A 21,553-nucleotide genomic window follows, 5' to 3' on the forward strand; every position below is an offset into this window, starting at 1 on the left:
GTCTAAACGTGACGTGATGTGACAGTTCATTTTTTCCAGTGTCGAAAACATTCAGAATTTACCATTTCTTAGTGTCGAAAACATTCAGTTCAAAAATTTATTTATGTCGAAAACATTCAGTTCAATATTTTTTTAGTGTCGGAAACATTCATAGTGAAGTTTATTTAGTTTCGAAAACATTCCAACCAATGTTTTTAATGTGTCGAAAATAATCATGATTGAAAAATATATTGCAGAACCATCGAAAATAATCAGTCTACGTTGCCAAATCATTGTCGAAAATATTCATTCTTAAACATGTTAAACTGTCGAAAACGTTCAGACTAAAAAAATCGAATACAATCAGTCGTTTCCCTGTCACTAGTGGCGTCCCTCAGGGCTCGGTCCTTGGCCCAGTGCTCTTCATTATTTACATCAACGACGTGGATGTTGGACTCAATAACCGCATTAGTAAATTTGCAGACGACACAAAGATTGGCAACTCGGTTCTCACTGACGAAGACAGGCAAAGCCTCCAAGAGGATTTGCACAAAATTTCAGCTTGGTCGGATAGATGGGAGATGCCCTTTAACGTAGACAAGTGCCAGGTCTTTCAAGTTGGAACGAGGAATAAGAAGTTCGAATACGAAATGCGCGGCGTTAAACTCAAAAGCGTTCAATGCGTCAAAGACTTGGGGGTCAAAATCGCGTCAAACCTCAAATTCTCACAGCAATGCATCGATGCAGCAAATAAAGCGAACAGAATGATGGACTTCATTAAAAGAAACTTTGTATTCAAGAATAAAGATGTAATACTCCCGCTCTACAACAGTTTAGTCAGACCCCACTTGGAATATGCGGTACAGTTTTGGTCTCCCCACCATGCAAAGGATATTGCTGAATTAGAATGTGTTCAGCGTCGGGCAACGAAAATTATCCCTTCCTTGCGCAACAAATCCTACGAAGAAAGGCTTTCTACCCTTAACATGTTCTCTCTTGAGAAACGTCGCCTCCGAGGAAAACTGATCGAATGTTTTAAAATACTTAATGGTTTCACGAATGTAGACAGATCAACATTGTTTATGATCGATGACACTCTGCGCACGAGGAACAATGGCGTAAAACTCAGATGTAGACAAGTAAATTCAGACTGCACCAAATTTTTCTTCACCAACGTTGTAGTGCGAGAATGGAATAAGCTTCCACCGTCAGTGGTCCAGTGTAACACGATTGACTCCTTCAAAAATAAGCTCGACCGTCACTTCCTTCAACTTAATATCAACTAGAGTAGAAATGCAACGTTTTGGAGTCTTCTGATTAATGTAAAATCACTTAGGTTTAAGGACAGACCACCAAGTCTGGACCATGGGGTCTGTGTTGTCTGATTTTCTATGTAAATCTATGTAAATCCTTAACCCTGACGGCAGCACCGCCGTCGCATCTATCCCTAAGGCTGAACTCTTCTCTCAAACCTTCTGTAAAAACTCCACACTGTACGATTCTGGGAATATTCCTCCTACTCCCCCCCCCTCCCCCCCTTACTCCTTTATGCCTGTTATTTAGATTCTTAAGAATGATGTTTTCTATGCTCTCTTTTGCCTCAACTCTCAGAAGGCTTATGGACCTGATGGAGTGCCTCCTATTGTCCTTAAAAACTGTGCTTCCGTGATGACACCCTGCCTGGTCAAACTCTTTCGCCTCTGCCTATCAACATATACCTTTCCTTCCTGATGAAAGTATGCCCTCGTACACCTTGTGCCTAAGAAGGGTGACCGTTCCAATCCCTCAAACTACTGGTGATCTTCTGATCTCTTAACTGACTCTTGGTCATCCTCTCTGAGCTGTTTCGGTGAAACTTTTTCAGTTGCCCTAGACATAGCTTTATAGAGTCTGGCACAACTCTTTGCTTTCCATACTGCCCTCTTTCGGATTCTATCCTTCTCTCTGCTCCTTTATCTCTGTCATGATTTCATTATTCGAGGAATAGCCCGTGGAAAAATACCGCGGGAGTCCCCGCCATTTTGATTGAGAGAGCGGGAAGTAGTCACAGGACAGGCGGGAAAACCAGGCAGGCGGGAAACAGCACCTATTTCAAATCATATTCGTTATTGCTGCCAAAGCTGAATTATGAGTGGGATGCATGACCCAATATTACCGTGCATGGTATTAGGTTATTAATAAATAATAATCCAAAGCCATAGGGCGTTTAGCGTAAGCGTTACACAGAAAACGAGATGTCACTGTGGCGAGAGCTGGCATCTTGACCGCAGCTGAGGCTTGTGGGTCTCGCCGGGCCGCTCGCAGCCATCTTCCTCCGAGACTCCAACGCGACAAGACGTCCTCACCATCCTTCCGTGCCACGTGTCCATCGTGGTGGTTTACCTGCCTTTGTAGTATCCACAAGTCCTGGAGGACTGTGTGCTGCAGGCGAGGGGAGCCGTTGGAAGGTAAGGAGGGCATGGCGTGTTGCAGAGAGGAACGAGAGAGGACTGAAGAAGGACTCCAGGGCTCCAGACCACGAGGTAGATCAGGTGTGGCTCCCGCTTCGCCCACCAGGGATAGGCCAGGAGGTAGCTAGATTCGTGAGGTCGTGCGATGTGTGTCAAAAGACTATAGATAGGGGTAGGGTAAAGCCTGCTCCCTTACAGCCACTGCCCATTATTGACTCTCCCTTTGAAAGAGTAGCGGTAGATTTGGTGGGGCCGATCAAGCCCCTAGCCAGCGATGGCTCCCTGTATATCCTTACGCTTGTAGATTTTGCCACGCGTTGGGCAGAAGCAGTGCCGCTGAAGAATATTGAAACGCAAACTGTGGCTGAAGCTCTCATGACTATATTTTGCCGAGTAGGTATACCCAGACAGATACTGAGTGATCGGGGTACTCAGTTCACCTCAGGGATGATGGAGGAAGTACTACGTCTGCTAGCGTGCAAAGGGTTACATACCACGCCCTACCATCCCATGGGGAATGGACTGTGTGAACGTTTTGACGGCACACTTAAGAAAATGCTTAAACGCATGGCTGCCGAACAACCCAAGGAATGGCCTAGGTGCCTGGCTCCTTTGTTGTTCGCATACAGAGAAGCGCCACAGAGCTCCACCAGGTTCTCCCCGTTTGAGCTAATGTATGGTAGGTCTGTTAGGGGTCCGCTTCAGTTACTGAGAGAGCTGTGGGATGACAATGTTCCGGACCCGGATGTCAAGACCACATACCAGTACGTGTTAGATCTAGGTGACAGGCTGAGAGAGACCTGTAACATTGCTAAGGAGGAGTTACTCAAAGCAAAACAAGTACAGAAAAGTTACTACGACAGGAATGCAAAGTTGCGTAAGCTCAGTGTAGGAGAACAGTGTCTAGTTTTGCTTCCCACTGCGAGCAACAAGTTGTTAGCTCAGTGGAAGGGACCTTACGAGGTTCAGGAGAAGGTTAAAGACCTTATTTATATTCTCCTGGTTGACGGACACCCAAAACGGTTCCACATCAACATGTTGAAACAGTACTACCGGCCAGATGCAGCCGCAGGTTGCTTGCGAGAAAGTGAGTATGATGAAGAGAAGGTGAGGTGTCTAGAGTTAGTTAAAGCTCACTATTTTCAACCTCAGACCGTAGATGTGGGAGCGGCAGTAGTAATACAAGATGATGAGGACAGCGAGGCTCCTCTCACTGTTTCTTCTAGACAGACAGAGTCAGTGCATGACGTGACGTTGGGAGGATAGTTAAACCCAGAGGAGAGGGAACAATTAGCATCGCTGCAGGAGCGTCTGGTAGCAGAGTAAGATGATCAAAGTGGACAGGTTAGGTGGCTCGGAGACTTCATATTCGGATCTTGGGACCTCAAGATTCAGCTGAGTCGAGGAACCAAGTGACGAAAGTGTTCAGATTAGGTGCTTTCGAGGATGATTGGCGGAGCACCCCGCTATCCGGCCATGTGTTTTCGAGCAGATAGGAGCTGTCAACTCTGTAGGTGGTGGAGTCGTAAATGCAACCCTGAAAAAGCTGGTTTGGCCGAGAGTTTTGCGGCATGCTTAAAATTTAAGTTGCATGGTATGGTGCATGGTGTGATAATGTAGGAAAAATTAGGCAGATAGCCAGGAGTTTATACAATAAGCTACACCATTTTACACCTACCTACAGCTACTCCACATCTGTCCCACCTACACTATGTATACATACATAACACCACTTACATATTGTGAATAATTGTGGCGAAGTTCGCCAAGCCCGCTCTAAAAGGTACTGGCGCCTCGCTATGGAGTTTTCCCTCTAGTTTCAGTATTAACGTAAATGTTGAGGTTTTTCACTCACAGGCGAACCGTCAATTACCTGAGCAGAGGTTAACTGACATACACCACAGTATGAGAGGTTTTGTGAAAAGTGTGAGAACGTGCTGTCAGGAACATGCTATTCTGTAGGTGCAGTTGTAGGGCATGTTACCAGTGTTGGCAGCGTATCACAGTTAAAAAACTTTTCTCTGAAGACAAAAAAATTCTTAAAGGGGGGGCAAAATGTCATGATTTCATTATTCAAGGAATAGCCCGTGGAAAAATACCGCGGGAGTCCCCGCCATTTTGATTGAGAGAGCGGGAAGTAGTCACAGGACAGGCGGGAAAACCAAGCAGGCGGGAAACAGCACCTATTTCAAATCATATTCGTTATTGCTGCCAAAGCTGAATTATGAGTGGGATGCATGACCCAATATTACCGTGCATGTTGTTAGGTTATTAATAAATAATAATCCATAGCCGTAGGGCGTTTAGCGTAAGTGTTACACAGAAAACGAGATGTCACTGTGGCGAGAGCTGGCATCTTGACCGCAGCTGAGGCTTGTGGGTCTCGCCGGCCGGGCCGCTCGCAGCAGCCATCTTCCTCCGAGACTCCAACGCGACAAGACGTCCTCACCATCCTTCCGTGCCACGTGTCCATCGTGGTGGTTTACCTGCCTTTGTAATATCCACAAGTCCAGGAGGACTGTGTGCTGCAGGCGAGGGGAGCCGTTGGAAGGTAAGGAGGGCACGGCGTGTTGCAGAGAGGAACGAGAGAGGACTGAAGAGGGACTCCAGGGCTCCAGACCACAAGGTAGATCAGGTGTGGCTCCCGCTTCGCCCACCTACAGTTAAGTAATCTATTTGCATAGGATGTTTTAAGATAGATAGGTAGGATGCTGTGTGCCTGGGATTAATTAATTATTTCTTAATTTCAAGCGAATTTCTTTGTTGCTTTAAATAAACATAAGAGCAGGTTTCATCTGGTCTTTTTAACCTATGGTAGTGTGACTGGTCATAATTAAATAGTAATAAGTGACTAGAGGGGCTGTGAGTCTGAGAACTCAATTTACAGATATTTTATTTTATATTTTTTATTGCTGAGAATTTATGGGATTTTCGGCAGTCCAGACCTTTCAAGAACCCCACAATCTCCAGCTTCCTTTCCGGCCGTTCTATCTCTGCTGTGGTAGACGGTCACTGTTTGTTTCCTTAAACCTATCAACAGTGGTGTTCCATAGGGCTCTGTCCTATCACCCACTCTCTTCCTATTATTCATCAATGATCTTTCCATAACAAACTGTTCTATCCACTCATACGCTGACGACTCCACTCTGCATTATTCAACTTCTTTTAGCAGAAGACCCTCTCAACAGGAATTACAAGACTTCAGACTTGAGGCTGCAGAACGATTAACCTCAGACCTTGCTATCATTTCCGATAGGGGTAAAAGGAGCTTTGTGTCCTTCGGTGCCTCTAAAACTTGATTTCGCAACCTATCAACTCGACACAATCTTCCAAACACCTATACCCAATTCTTCAACAACACTCAGCTGTCATCTTCTTCAACACTAAAACATCTTTGGTCAATCCTTACAAAACAGTGCGGGTTCAGCTAATGTAAGTTCGTTCTATATTCAAAACAGTGTGAGTTCAGCTAATGTAGGTTCGTTCTATATACAAAACAGTGTGAGTTCAGCTAAAGTAAGACCGTTCTATATACAAAACAGTGTGAGTTCAGCTAATGTAAGTTCGTTCTATATACAAAACAGTGTGAGTTCAGCTAATGTAAGATCGTTCTATATACAAAACTGTGAGTTCAGCTAATGTAAGTTCGTTCTATATACAAAACAGTGTGAGTTCAGCTAATGTTAGCTCGTTCTATATACAAAACAGTGAGTTCAGCTAATGTAAGTTCGTTCTATATACAAAACAGTGTGAGTTCAGCTAATGTAAGTTCGTTCTATATACAAAACAGTGTGACTTCAGCTAATGTAAGTTCGTTCTATATACAAAACAGTGTGGGTTCAGCTAAAATGGTTTACAGCATTACTTCCACAATAGGATCCGCTTTCTACTGTTTCTCCGTTTCTATTCACTATAATGTAAGCATACGCTATGGCAAAGTGATGTCTCTTTACACCCATTCGAAGAAGGCTTTACGAGAATACTCTCAAAGGCATAATATGCTAAATAAGATGGCTCATATGCTTTAGCATTATTAATAAATTTCACAGTATATCCCGCAGGTGGGAATCTTAGTCTTGTGATCATCATTGGGTGCTCAGCAAGCGTTGTCTTGTTCTCACAGGCACACAAATTTCCATGCAGTTTTTCCATGCTGCATGGTTCTTTTTCATTTCCCGCCGCAGGATAGTTTCCTTAAGCAGTTAATTAGAACACCAACGAGGGAAGAAAATATTTTGGATTTGTTGTTACTAATTTAGAGGACATAATAAGCAACATTGAGGTTGGGGGTTCATTAGGTAACAGTGATCATAAGGAAATTAGATTTAATATTAAATGGGAGGATAGAGTCAGCAGAAACAACACTTAATACCTGACTTCAGGAAGGCGGACTTCGAGGGTTTAAGAAAGCAGCTGCAAAGGCTTAAGAGAGTAAGATCAGAAGTAGCTGAGAGCTTAAACCATAGGGTTCGTTATGTTGGGAGTATAGAACGTGTAAGAGTTCCTTTTTCCTGGAGTTCACCATTGGAATACGCGTTCACCTGGGAGGCTCTCCAACAATGTTTGAGCGAAACTGTAGGGATTCAGGAGTATTTATACCCAAATCAACAAGAAGATATCCATAAGGACGTGAATATACAGCATATATATATATATATATATATATATATATATATATATATATATATATATATATATATATATATATATATATATATACACACAAACTGGTTTGCCTTCTCTTTTCCGAATATTTGTCTGCCCAGACAGTGAATTTGAGATAAATCTGACTTATTTAATAACACGAGGGAAGGAAAGGGAAGGGAGGAGGGAGGGAGGGGAGGAGAGAAGAGGGAGGAGAAAGGTATGATGGAAGGAGAGTTGAGCGAAACTGTAGGATTCAGGAGTATTTATACCCAAATCAACAAGAAGATATCCATTAGGACGTGAATATATATATATATATATATATATATATATATATATATATATATATATATATATATATATATATATATATATATATATATATATATATATATATATATATATATATATATATATATATATATATATACAAACTGGTTTGCCTTCTCTTTTCCGAATATTTGTCTGCCCAGACAGTGAATTTGAGATAAATCTGACTTATTTAACCCTCTCGCGCACGATGATGCATTTCGTGTCATCAAGGGTAAAAGGTTCTGGCGAACGATGACGCGAAACGCGCCATAAAAGTTAATAAAAAATTATTAAAAATTACGTTTTCGATGAAAATGCGTCAAATTTGCAGTTGTTGGGATAAGTTTCTTAATAGTAACATATGGCAATCTTTCTAAGGAACGTAGATGAGGAGCTTTGAGTGATTTTTATTTGCTAGGCTACTCTGACGAGAGAAGAAAAAATACAGTTTTATCGGTGTGCTAGGCTACTCTGACGAGAGAAAAAAAATACAGTTTTCTCGGTGTAGCTCGGGAACTAATAGACGTATGAGGAATTTGAAGGTACCATAAGAATCCTCACTAAATTCCGCTTCGGAACATATATTCGGCTAAAAAAGTTGGCCGACAAAATTTCGAGCTAGCCGCAGATTTCTCAAGAATCAGAGGAGAATGGAACACACACACACACGCATGCATGATCCTCTTTTCACTTTATGCCTTTTCGCTCTCTCTCCCTTCCCTTCGCTGACTCACTGAGGTATTTCTGGGTTGCCTTCGTTTGAGCGCTATCTTGATCTAGGGAAAAAGGTAAACTCGATGCGGCAACGTCTAAGGTCATATGACACCGAAGAGTAGGCAGAAAATATAAAGAAATGCAAGTTGAGAAAAGAAATAAGAAGAAAGAAGATAAGAAATGAGATATAAGACATTTATTAATGCAAAATCAGAAAAAAAAGACTTGGTGCTGCAGTGTTTAGGGTTAGATGGCACCAAATAACCGGAGTAAAAAAAAAAAAAAATATATATATATATTTATATATATATATATATATATTTATATATATATATATATATATAAATATATAAATATATATATATAAATATATATATATATATATATATATATATATATATATTTATATATATATATTTATATATTTATATATATCTATATATATATATATATATATATATATATATATATATATATATATATATATATATATATATATATTTATATATATTTATATCTATATCTATCTATATATATATATATATATTTATATATATATATATATATATAAATATATAAATATATATATATATATATATATATATATATATATTTATATATTTATATATATTATATCTATCTATCTATATATATATATATATATATATATATATATATATATATATATATATATATATATATATATATATATATATATATATTTATATATAAGGAGGAAAGAAATAAGAAGAAACAAGTTGAGAAATGAGAAATAAGATAATGATACAATACACCAAGCAAAAACTTAAATAATTTATCGACTCTTACGTTCAATGGCGATTTTTTTTTTTATTTTCGGACTTGCATTAGAGAGTAAATTCATATTCCAGCCTGGTCATTAACCTAATGCCTTTAACCTTTTCCGTGATTATAATCTTGTGGTCATTCGAGGGCCCACGATCTTATCTTAACCCTTCAAGTACCCCCTCTCCCGTCACCCCCCCCCCCCTCCCTGCTGGGCACCCCAACTCCCGTCACCCTCCCTCCTGGTAAAAGAGATGGGGGGGTAGGGGGGGTCCAGATACCCCCTCTTCCGTAACCCCCCCCTGACCCCCCAACCCCCACTTCCAGTCCCCCCCGCTGAGGCTACCCCCACTTCCGTACATTTGTTACTACTGATGTGACACAATGTACAAACACACACACACACACACACACACACACATAATATGCATATTAAGAGAGAGAGAGAGAGAGAGAGAGAGAGAGAGAGATTCGGTGTCAATCAGCATCAATTGCTCGAAGAGCACAAGGAAAACCTAAGGGCGCAGCACCTCAAGGAAAAGGACGTAAAGCTAACTCTTTGTCGAAAAATGCGAAGTCGAAGCGGCCCAGGAAGCTCGCTAAAAATATTGCCAAAAACTTGGCCAATGCCAAGTCCCATGGGAGTGGCCATGAGGGCATTCATCTATATATATACTTACATTAAGTGACAGATTTCTGCGATAAGAAATAGGCTATCAATCAGTGGAATATCAACAAGCGCGCACACACACACACACACACACACACACACGAAAGAAAACAAAAAAACACTATTATTAAGTGAAGGTGTACGCGAGTGAGTGTCGGGGAGTTCTGTTTGAGTACCCCTTCAAACAGTGTCGCTCACACGTTCTCACACCCCTGCGCTGTACTGTGGTACAGTATGTAAATGTGCGCCAGGGGAAGCGGCTCCCTCGCTCTCTCTCGTATGTACACCACGCCAGGAATGGCCTCATTACCTACATTCATTCCTCTATAGCACGCAGGCTTCTCTGTTGTTCTACACACGTTGACATGACCTTTCAGCTTTTTGAGTTAACTGTGGGAGATGCCAAACTCCGACTGCAACATGTACTCTGCCCCAGACGTGATTAATCTCCCAGCCCAGGAAATATTTACCTTATTTTTTTCAGTCACACTGAATTGGGAAAAAAAATAGTTTTCATATGAGTTGCTTTATTTTTTATATAATACTTCATATTTTGTATTTAATCATTTACTTTGTTTCTTATTTTTATCTTTTAAGATATCAAAGTTAGTTGCTAATTATGAGAAAAGATGCTCGACATGCATTTCAGTAATAGCGGTTGTATACGTAATTTAAAAGAGTTTAAGATAGTCTGGTGGTTTGGTGCAGCAATGTTTGACGTGTGCCCACTAGTCGTAGGGAGGCACGAAGTCGCCACAGGTGGGGAAACCTTCAGGTACGGGCGGCAAGTCCTCGGGTTTCCCTACGTGCAGGGCGGCCGCCATTCCAAAAACGTTATGGAAGAGAAGGTGGCAGTGCATCAGCCACCAGCCTGCCGGGGGAGAACGAACGTGGTAACTGAAGGAACAAGAAGTCAAGATAGAATAATCAAGCGCGTCTTCAATAACACACTGTGTGTCTCACTCCGGGAGAACACAATGAGGAGCAACAACACCTAAAAATCTTGCATGAGAATTTTATACGAATAACACCAACAATAGCTATTTTTCTTTTCTTTTCTAAGATGGATAAAAATGAAAAAAGAAGAGGAAAGGTTCCATGCCAGGTGCGAAGTGGGATGGGAAAGTATCAATAACCAACCTGGATTGTCAGCAGTGAATCTGATAACAACATAACCACCGTCAGGAATGGTGACAGTGTCTTTTTTGGCTGCGTTTTCCAACTTTCGATTGATGCCACCTGCAGCGTCAAGCGCCTTCACCTCTGCCACTGTCGTCATGCTGCAGAAAGAATACACCCGAGGGGTTCGCTTCTTGTCGTCATCATCATCATCATACCCCGAAAGGTACTGCATGCCCTTATTTAACCTCTGATTTCATTACTAAGATATATATTAAATCAGAAGGAAATCAATACGAAATTATTGAAATTCACTCGTAACGTTTCATAAAATTTCTAGAGTATCAATGTCAAATGCATGTAAATGGAAATGTTCATATTAAGCCTGATTCTTTATTTTTTTTTTTTTTTTTTTTATTCACTGGAGTTCTTTTCAGTTGAGGAATATATTGAAGAAGTGCGAGCAAGAAGTCCATCGAGGTCACTGTGTCATCTCCAGCCTCGACAAAAACAAAAGCCTTTGACCACGGAATGCACCACGCAGCGGACTTACCTTCCAATCCTTCCTATGGCCACCACTTCGAAGTTGTAGCCGTGCAGGTGGAATGGATGGTTCTCGTCTCCAACATTGCCCTCGTCCACCAGCACAAACTCCACCGTCTCGTGCAGGTCTACTTCCAGCACGTAGAAGCAGCTGCAAAAGTCTCCCTCACACAAAGGTGTCTGTGAAGGTGCCAAAGGACGGCACATCAGTACTCTCTTAAAAAAAAAATACGCAGAGTATTCCCACCAGCAGGATTTAACCTTTTCGATCCTCCACCAATATCCAGCCTGAGTTGAGAGCTTGCTTGTGGATTGGCCATTAATGTACACACACTCAAATAAGTATCGTTACACATTCAGCACGATACAAACTGACACCGAGGACGAAGCCATTGATAACAGGCTACTCATGTTGGTATCGCTGTGTGTATTCTGTGTGGCTTCACTTGCCTGAATCAAGTGAGCGGGACTCAATGAAGCAGTAGAATTTGAGCTGGCGCAGTAACGCTCCATGAAACACACAGGTGGAGACTTAGTCGAACTGACTTGATCTGTGTTGTATGTAGCACTATAATATTGTCGTGTTTGCGTGATGAAATTATGCTTTAACACTTCACACAGTGAATAGTTAAAATTTCGTCCATTTAAGAGACAATATGATAAACACCTTGCGTTATTGTTAGACTTTATCTTTCTTACCAGCAATGTTTTTAGTGTTGCAATTTGAAGTTTTTTTTTTTCAGATGCCGAAAGCTTGTTCATGAGAGAAAAGACACGTACAGTGGAACCATTAGTTCCAGGATGGTACATTATAAGAACATAAGAACATAAGAACGTAGGAGTCTGCAAGAGGCCGGTAGGCCTGTACAAGGCAGCTCCTTTGAACCTAAGCTCCCGTGTATCTAACCCCACCTAATATCGCTGTCCATGAATTTATCTAATCTATTTTTAAATGTGACAATTGTATTGGCACTCACCACATGACTGCTAAACCTATTCCACTCATCCACAACCCTGTTAGTAAACCAATTTTTGCCTATGTCCCTGTTGAATCTGAATTTATCCAGTTTAAACCCATTACTTCGTGTCCTACCCGGTTCTCTTACCAACAAAACCTTATGAATATCCCCCTTATTAAAGTCCTTCATCCATTTATAAACCTCTATCATGTCTCCACGCACCCTTTGCCTTTCTAGGGAATGCAAGTTCAACTGTTTGAGTCTTTCCTCGTATGGCAAGTTTCGTAACCCTTGAATCATCTTAGTCATCCTCCTCTGCACTGATTCAAACATTTTGATATCCATTCTATAGTACGGTGACCAGAATTGAACCGCATAGTCAAGATCAGGTCTAACTAATGCTAAATATAGTTTGAAGAAGACTTCGGCGCTACTGTCGCTTACGCTCCTTGAAATAAGTCCCAGTACCCTATTTGCTCGATTTCTAGCTTGAATGCATTGTGCCCTTGGACGGAGATCAGAGCTAACTAAGACCCCTAAATCTCTCTCGCACCCAGACCTGCTTATGAGAGTGTCATTTAAGCACTAGTTATGAGAGGGGTTGTTCCTACCTACACTCAGAATACTGCACTTCCCTACATTGAACTCCATCTGCCATTTATCTGCCCAGTCATACAATCTGTTTAGTTCATCCTGGAGAATACTAGCGTCCTGATCCGACTCAATTACTCTACCGATCTTGTTATCATCTGCAAACTTACTGACATCACTACTAATTCCTGTATCTAAGTCATTGATATAAATAATAAACAAAATTGGACCCAATACTGAACCTTGTGGGACCCACTCGTAACACATCCCCAGTCAGATCTTTCACCATTGATTTGCACTCTTTGCTTCATATTGCTAAGCCACGCCTTGAACCAGTTAAAAACTTTACCCTCTACTCCGTGAGCCTGTAATTTAAGCAACAGTCGTTGGTGAGGAACTTTGTCAAACGCTTTACTAAAATCAAGATAGATTACATCATAATTTTCATCTCTGTCTACCGCCTGAAATACTTTATTGTAGAAGGACAAGAGACTGGTGAGGCATGACCTACCTTTAGTGAACCCATGCTGCGAGTCCTGAATTAAGCTATGTTTCTCTAGATGCTCCCGAATGTTCCTGGCTATTATGGACTCCAGCATCTTGCCTATAACCGATGTTAAGCTAATTGGGCGATAGTTTGAAGCAGCTGACCTGTCCCACTTTTTTAAAATTGTCGTCACATTAGCTACTTTCCATACGCTGGGCACATAACCAGTATTTGCCGACATCTTAAAGATGTCGGTTAGTGGGTCACTGAGTACATCACCTAATTGCCAAGTTTATTAAAAGGACATCAGTAGGCTATTCATGAAAGCAATCAAGATTCACTCACTCACTACGACGTTTTGCAAAAGTGTATCGAGGATTATTATCGAGGCCAATATCGTAATTGTTGATGGCCCTCGCAGAGCGCTGCACTAGCAGTGGAGCGAGGCCTGAAACCTCATCAACAGTAAACGGTAAACTTCTAGGTGCTAACATCATTATATTGTTGACGGCCCTGTGGAGCAATGTGCTTGCAGTGGAGCAGGGCCTGAAACCTCATCAACGGTCAACGGTAAATGGTAAACTTCTAGGTGCTAACACCATTACATTGTTGACGGCCTTGTGGAGCGATGCGCTTGCGGTGGAGCAGGGTCTGAAACCTCATTAACGGTAAATGGTAAACTTCTAGGTGCTAACATCATTACATTGTTGACAGCCCTGTGGAGCGATACGCCTGCAGTGGAGTAGGACCTGAAACCTCATCAATGGTAATCGGTAAACGAATGACCAATCTTGTGTAGTTTTTTTAGACTGAAATTGAGAGAATTCATAACATAACCGATCATGACTACTAGTATTCAGGACTGAAAGATAAACTGGGTCTGTTCGACGTTCAGTGAATTGGAAATAAAACATTGGATATTTGATACTATAAAAGATCTTGATATCTTAGTGCGGTATATATGGAGAATCACTACGCGCCTCCAATATTGCTCCCACGGGAGTAATAACCTTTCCAAGGTATCACATACTATTGTACTACTCTAGTTTTACCGGCACATCAAACAAATACTGCGTCTACAAGTGATGATAAGAAGGAACAGATAATATTCCTTTCCCTTTCAACAAACTTAAAACACCAGGTAATGGGGAGGGCTATGATGACCAGGGAGATTGTAGGGTAAAAGAAGCTATTGCAATGATGCTCTCTACCTGAAATGAAGCATTTCTGTGCTCTACTTATGGCAAAAATATATATTTTGTAAATAAAGCCACCAATGGCGGCCCTGTGGGGCAGTGCCATTTTGATGGCGATAGTGCGCCTGCTTAATAAATGCCTGGAATCCCTCTCTTGCTAAGGGGATAAGTGTTACAGCAACATCAAGTATTAAATGTAAGAGATTCCGGAGTTCAAGTAGTTGGCTTGAGAGGCTTTTATGTTGGTTTCATATGTGTGATGAATATAACAGTCGTTTCTTGGCTTGCCCGTGCCTGGCTCACCACTCATCAGTATTTAAAGAGGAGAAATGGCGGACAGATGTGATGGATGTGAGGAGCAACATTCCCAAGTTCAGGAGGCACACTCACCATTTCGCAAGCATGTTCAAGCGTACGTTGCAAGATGTTGGCGAGCGGTTTCACCATTTCCTTGTCCACGCTGCAACAATGTATTCCGTCCAGTAAAGGTAAGGGGGGGGGCGGGGTCCAGGGGGCGCATCCCATCTGGGTTAGCAGGGGGATCGAGAGGGGCAAAGCCCCCCTGTTAGCTGTCAGGTCGTAAAGTTCGGTTGGAGTAGTTTAACCCGAGAATGTCGGCAGACCCTTTTCTGGGCTTTCTCGAGTCGTGGCTGTGATACGGTGAACCCTAAAAAGGGCTCGCCATAAAACACCTAATTCGAGCTAATTGTAGGCGGTGGTGGCATAGCACAACCCACCATGAATGCCCTAAGTCATTGTGGTGGGTTAGTGATCTTGAGGTGGGCTTTTTTGTCATAGGTGGTGCTGTAATGTCATGGCAGACTAAATTAGCTATCCATGCAGTAATCACTTGTCAAATTCTCTATAGTAGAAAACAAGAGACTCTCGTCTAGATGCCACGCGGAAATTAACTATATCTGACATGCGTTGATGGTTGATGTTTTGTCTTTGACATGGGGAAATATTATATGTTATAATGTCACTCTAAAGCTTAAACAAGTGGCACTCAAATTATTATTATTATTATGGTGATATCTGATAGCTCAGTGTCTCCCTTCCTCTCTATCCCTCCCTTACGGGGGTCCTGTCCTGGGGTGGGTTTCATCATAGTGCTCTTCCAGGCGTAGTGACGTCACGCGCAGTTGGGAGAATTTCTTGGGCGTGTTTCATCACCGCGCCACAAGCACTTCCAAGTAGGATTGGGGGCGGTCTTGGGAGAAACCAGCGTTGCCAAACTTCCGCGTCGCTTTGACGTCTAATATGTCTTCAGTTAACCTAAATTACACTTCTTATGTATAATTATGGAATTATAAATATAAACAATTGATATTTAGTTGAAGTACAGCGATTGTATCTTCATTGTAAGGAATATGTGCACGTATTTTTGTTCCATCTGCATCTTCAACGGCACCACGGTGTAAACAAACATTTAGTGAGTCGTGAGTAGACCCTGGCCACCTCGCCACCATGTCCCGCAGCTTGTACTGTGCATCAAATAACACTTGCACATTGATGATGTGGTAGTTCTTGCGGTTGACGTACACATCTTCATGCTCATGTGGGGCCACTATTCTTACGTGGGTGCCATCAACAGCACCCACCACACCGGGAAAACCAGCAATTTCGGCAAACTTCGCCTTCATTCTCTGCTGCTACCCCCCGGTTTAAAGGGAAGCCCATGAACCGCCTCATATTCTCTTGTGTCACGAGAGCATCCGCAGTCTGGGTGATGATTCTGCTGACTGTGGCCCGGGAAACTCCAAAGTCATCTGCGCTGCACTGTTGCATTTTCCCGGTGGCGAGGTATCGCAGAGTCAACGCCACTTTCAGCTCCGCTGTGACCGCACGGTTCCTCTCAGTCCTGTTGCCAATCACGTGTCGCACCAAGTCAGTGACGAACAACAGGCCAGCACAGTCCACCCTGAACCTCTTCTTGAACTCGGTGTCATCGTACTTCTCAGGCGAAAATTCCTTGGTCGGTGCTGGCGTGGTTGTTCAGGGGCTGCCATGTTTACAGTCTGACGCTTGGAACCTTCCTTGGGAGCGCCTCCCAAGGCGGCGAGCGAGATAGGCAGAGCTCCAAGGCTTGGGAGCTTTCGTGAAACATGCCCAAGGTTTCTCGCACGCGGACTTAGGAACTTTGATGAAACCCACCCCTGCTCCCCCAGCAAAGCTGAGGTGGTGGGGAGTGATCGCACTTTTACCAACCCTGCCGAGATTACCGGGTTGCTTAGTATGAGACTCGTCGGACCCCACTGTAACGATACTTTTTTGAGTGTGTGTACATTGTTTGGGAAAAGAGGAAGGGCTTTTCTAGGTTAAACGAAACATACTTTAAGAACATTTCTTTGTTTTCTTTGTACCTTTTAACCTATAGATTTTGAATAGTGCCCATATGTTCCATGATCTTTGCTTTTCATTTAGTAACATTTAAGACGCTTTCATTATTATTATGAAGAAGAAGAAAAAAAAATCCAGGTCGAGAGGAGGAATATCGTATGTAAGAGTCAGCAAAAAATTATAATCACTATCATAACTACGAAGGCCGTTAACAACGTTATCCTTCTATTTCTATCTGGTGTTAGTGTACTTCATCCTGCTCAAGGAGACCACATTGATCACCTTGATCCTATTCCGGCAAATACTTCATATAATTTCTCCACCGGTTCTTCTGTCTACTTTGGCTGTTCATCTATCATTTGAACTGTCCGAGTCCATTTTTTTTTTTTTTATTCATATCGTCATTAGACTATCTTCAATCTTTGACAGTTCCCTAATATATGATGCTCGCTTCATGTCTCTTTATGTTATAACCAGCATTTTTCTCTCCATTGAAAAAAAATGCTTGGTATTTTTTGGGTTGGTAAGAAAGCTAGTCCCACCTGAAAACATGACGAAATATGCAAATGAACTAAAACAAACATTAAAACAAACTGTAGCACCCGTCTTCTCTAGTTTATGCTCATACTCTAATGAATGTTATATCGTTCAAAGAATAGGTGACAATTTTGGGACTTGTTGTACCTACCTCGTCGTATTTGCAGAGCGTCGGGGTTTCCGCGTAGGGTTGGGAAAGCGGTGGGGATTGCGGGTGTTTAAAGGCGATGCCGTTAATCATTGGCGAATTGATCCGCCATTCGTCACCCACTGTGGAGGTTGAGAAATTAGTTTACACGAAAATTAGACTTTTGAGAGGAACAAATTGAAGATGACCTGCAGCAATCAACACTGTTACTTGACATTTTTAGTTGATCATATTTATTTCATATAAATGAAGCGGTTCAGTAATGGCCTGACTTTCGCTACATCAACAGTCATACTGAACTGCCAGGGACGGGAGTTTTCAGTCTTTTTCTCTTCCAAACAAACGGTAGTTGGCTAGTCCGAGAAACGTAAAGCGTCTTCGTATTGCAGCTCACCCCGTTCAAAGTTATTGTAATGGCTGTGAAATGTATCTTCTGTGCCAGTTCAAGTATTAACTTAATTATATTGTTAAACAGGCTAACTGCAATGTCATAAACTATAATTATCTCGTGATCATCCACTTGGAAATTGCGTGAACAAAATGAAAATATGGATAACTTTGAATAGACTTGTCTCCGCTGTAGGGATAAAGGTGGGTATTGTATATTATATTAAGATAAGAGGATATGTAGTCTATTCAGGTACAATTTGAGCTCAGTGCCCGTGACCTACCAGTTCGAATTACCATGAAAAAAGGAAGGTATTGTTGTAGGCCAATGTAGGGGTATGCTGTTGCTGTGGGATAAAAGTAAGGGTTGTAGAGAAGTGGATCAGTCTGTTTAAAGATCTAATTTCACTACAATGCCCTTGACCAACTAAAGTGATTGACCATGAAAAGCTTAAATACTGTATCATTAAACATACTAACCTCCATTATAGGGGTAGAGGTATGGGTTGTAGATAAGTGTATTGTTGACTCGATGGAAATCGAAGCCGAGATAGAACTTCTTGTCAACATTTGTGGACAGACTGCTGGACACAAGGGCATCAAGTTCGGCTATAGTGACCTCCTCCGGTGCGTCTCCAGCAGTGTTGAGAGGATTCACTACCTGAGTGGAGGAAAATGATGCTATAATTTATCTGAGTGTTGTTGTTTTTATCCACTTGCTTTCTTTCTGTTAAGAGTTTTGTCTTTGCTAATAAAATGTTGTGTCTGTATATCTGTTTGTCTGGGTTTATGTTGGTGATGGTAGAAGTGGCGCTGATAGTGGTGGTGACGGTGATGGTGTAAGTCACCATGGTCTGGTCACGCTCTAAATTCGTGACCCCAGCAGTAGCCTCTCCGAATGAGCTTTTGGAGCTCTGGTAATGGATTTTTGGTTATGGCTAGAACGTCCTCCCCTGGCAGGTGGGACTTAACCCCCGACCGATACCTGGTACCCATTCACTGCTTGGTGGATAGGGGACACGAATTAAAGGAGACTGCCCATCCATCTTGACTCCGCCTGAGACTCGAACCCAAGACCTCTCGGTTGTGAGGTGAGCGTGCTAACCACTGCACTATAGAGATTTCCGTGTGTGTGTGTGTATGTGGTGTGTGTGTGTGTGTGTGTCCAGATACTTGGCCGACGAACAATTATTGAATGAACGGACATTTCCCAAACGGAAAGAAAAGGCCTTTACTGAACATATTCCTAAAAAGAAAGATATATATAGAATGAATAAATACATATGTAAAAGACAACAACGAAAGAAACTAAAAGAAGTGTTCATATATAATATAATAGATTCAAGCTGAAAATTTAAATGATAAAAATGAGATAAAAGAGATTATGATATCGGGGCACCATTATTGTTCCTTTAAGCAAATTTATGTGTGAAGGGAAAAAAAAACAAGTAGAATCAAATTAAAGGGTTTACCACGCCTGAGGGGTAGTCGGCGGTGTAGGTGAGAGGTGCGGTCGGGTCTTGGTCAGGGGCCCCGTCGTAGCGCAGCACGGCGCCCTGCACACATTGCAACTGCCTGTAGTAGGTGCGATTTTAGCTCCTTACGCCTTGGATTGATTGAGTGATTAAATGGTTGAAGAACTGATTTAGATTTTGTAAAACATACATATACGGTTTATGGAGGATAAAACTTTAAAGCATATTACAATGAGGTCCTCATCTTATAATTCTTACAGACTGAGAATACTTATGTACTGAAAAAAAACTCTGGAATTGATTGCTGTGTTCCTGAGGTTTCTTCTACTAGTAGGGTCGGAAGATAAACAGAAAAAGTTAATGCACGAGTACTCTTACAGCTATTGCATAATAATTTCCTTATATGGCATGTAGTGTCGGATATCGCTTTAACGTTGCTCAGCTTGAAGGCAAGACATACTTACTGGCAGTCGATAAGTCCGTTGAACCTGATCCAGTAGTTGTCGACCGTCTGGTTTGCCTCAATCACAACATCAAATCGCTCCGCTGCAAACGACAGGGTGGTGAAGCAGAATCTTATAACTATTCCGTTTCTCACGCGATGAGATAATCATAAAGGTTACTTCTTCAAAAAAGTTCGTTGCAACTCAGTTTTATTTAAAGAATTTCCCTATAACTCGGTCTAAAAATCTATTAGTATTACTGAACGGCGTACGTCCTGCTGTTTAGTATTCAGTTATCTATTTGTGAAGAAGTAGAGCCCGCATTTCAAGACCTATAGAGCGGGAGAATAACCCGCACTATGAAGAACCATGGCTGATAGGATATCCGGACTGTTTGCTACTGAACATTTCAAACTGGGCATTTCACTACCGGTTAGGTTTGGTTTAGCTGATGATAAGGAATGATCCTTGAAATACAGGTTGCACCTTATCACCAGGAAGAGAGGTGGAGACGTCGGGAGAGGTTTGGGAAAGGTTTTTGCCCTGCAGTGAACTTGTAATGGCTGAAGTTGATAATGATGTTCTGGGTCACGACACTCCACTATTATTGTCACTTCCTCAAAAAAAGAAAAAAAAGATAACTGAATACCAGCTATCAAGAAGCTCAGGGTGCTTAGTACGGTTAAGAGGCTTCAAAATGAATCATGAGGTATTTGCTTGATATGTAACTGCAGCGGAGTTGCAGGAAAAGTAAAGAGCCGTAACATAGTTGAGGGTGGCAGGGGAAAAGGGCAAGAGAGGAGGTGGATGTGGAGTTCATTATAGAATTGTTGAAATTACTCGCACAAAAAGTTACCCACCTCTTCTAAAACTGAAATACTTTAGAATGAGGATGTATAAATTCAACATCCTCGAGGATTAGAATAAGGTCCATACATTTGAAGATAATAAGATAAAGTCTCAGGCTTTTGAAAAATGAAGATAGAGTTTTTAAAAACAATAGTTTTTTTATAGATTAGAATAACGGCTTTAGGCTCTGATATATTATAATAACATCTTTAGTTTTTGAGAGATTAGGAAAAGGTCTTTACTTTTGGATTACAAACACGTCTTTAGATTTTGAAAGATTGGGAAACGTCTTGTGATTAGCAACGATTAAGATAACGTCTTCAGTTATTTTCTATTAGAAGAAAATCTTTTGTTTCGGAAAGATTAGAGAACTGTGACTAGTTTTGGAATTTGAATAACTTCTTTATTTATGAAAAATTAGGATAATGTTTTTCCATCTGACCTTTCATCCCCACTCCACCAGTCCCCTCACCATCCCTTCCCCTACCCACCAGTCCCTTCACCAACCCTTCCCCTACCCACCAGTCCCTTCACCAACCCTTCCCCTACCCACCAGTCCCTTCACCAACCCTTCCCCTACCCACCAGTCCCTTCACCAACCCTTCCCCTACCCACCAGTCCCTTCACCAACCCGTCCCCTACCCACCAGTCCCTTCACCAACCCTTCCCCTACCCACCAGTCCCTTCACCATCCCTTCCCCTACCCACCAGTCCCTTCACCAACCCTTCCCCTACCCACCAGTCCCTTCACCAACCCTTCCCCTACCCACCAGTCCCGTCACCAACCTTCCCTACCCATCAGTCCCTTCACCAACCCTTCCCCAACCCACCAGTCCCATCACCAACCCTTCCCCACCCACCAGTCCCTTCCCTACCCACCAGTCCCTTCACCCACCAGTCCCT

General features: G+C 42.0%; 1 protein-coding gene across 4 annotated transcripts in view; it reads right to left on the minus strand.

The window, feature by feature from the left end:
• Window positions 1-10,100: 10,100 nt before the first annotated feature.
• Window positions 10,101-21,553, minus strand: part of LOC126995868 (uncharacterized) — a 37,933-nt gene continuing 26,480 nt past the window's right edge. For 2 of the 4 annotated variants that reach the window (XM_050855762.1, XM_050855763.1), the window contains exons 8-14: window positions 19,823-19,904; window positions 19,356-19,458; window positions 18,364-18,544; window positions 17,500-17,618; window positions 11,249-11,418; window positions 10,717-10,856; window positions 10,101-10,447 (exon numbers count right to left, since the gene is read on the minus strand). In XM_050855762.1, coding sequence (XP_050711719.1) covers window positions 10,305-10,447; window positions 10,717-10,856; window positions 11,249-11,418; window positions 17,500-17,618; window positions 18,364-18,544; window positions 19,356-19,458; window positions 19,823-19,904 — 938 coding nt within the window. In that variant the 3' untranslated portion in view covers window positions 10,101-10,304. The remainder of the gene's footprint in view (window positions 10,448-10,716; window positions 10,857-11,248; window positions 11,419-17,499; window positions 17,619-18,363; window positions 18,545-19,355; window positions 19,459-19,822; window positions 19,905-21,553) is intronic. The other 2 variants (XM_050855760.1, XM_050855761.1) reach the window with 1 other exon arrangement.

The sequence above is a fragment of the Eriocheir sinensis genome, chromosome 9, assembly GCF_024679095.1.
Source record: "Eriocheir sinensis breed Jianghai 21 chromosome 9, ASM2467909v1, whole genome shotgun sequence".
Lineage (NCBI taxonomy): Eukaryota > Metazoa > Arthropoda > Malacostraca > Decapoda > Varunidae > Eriocheir > Eriocheir sinensis.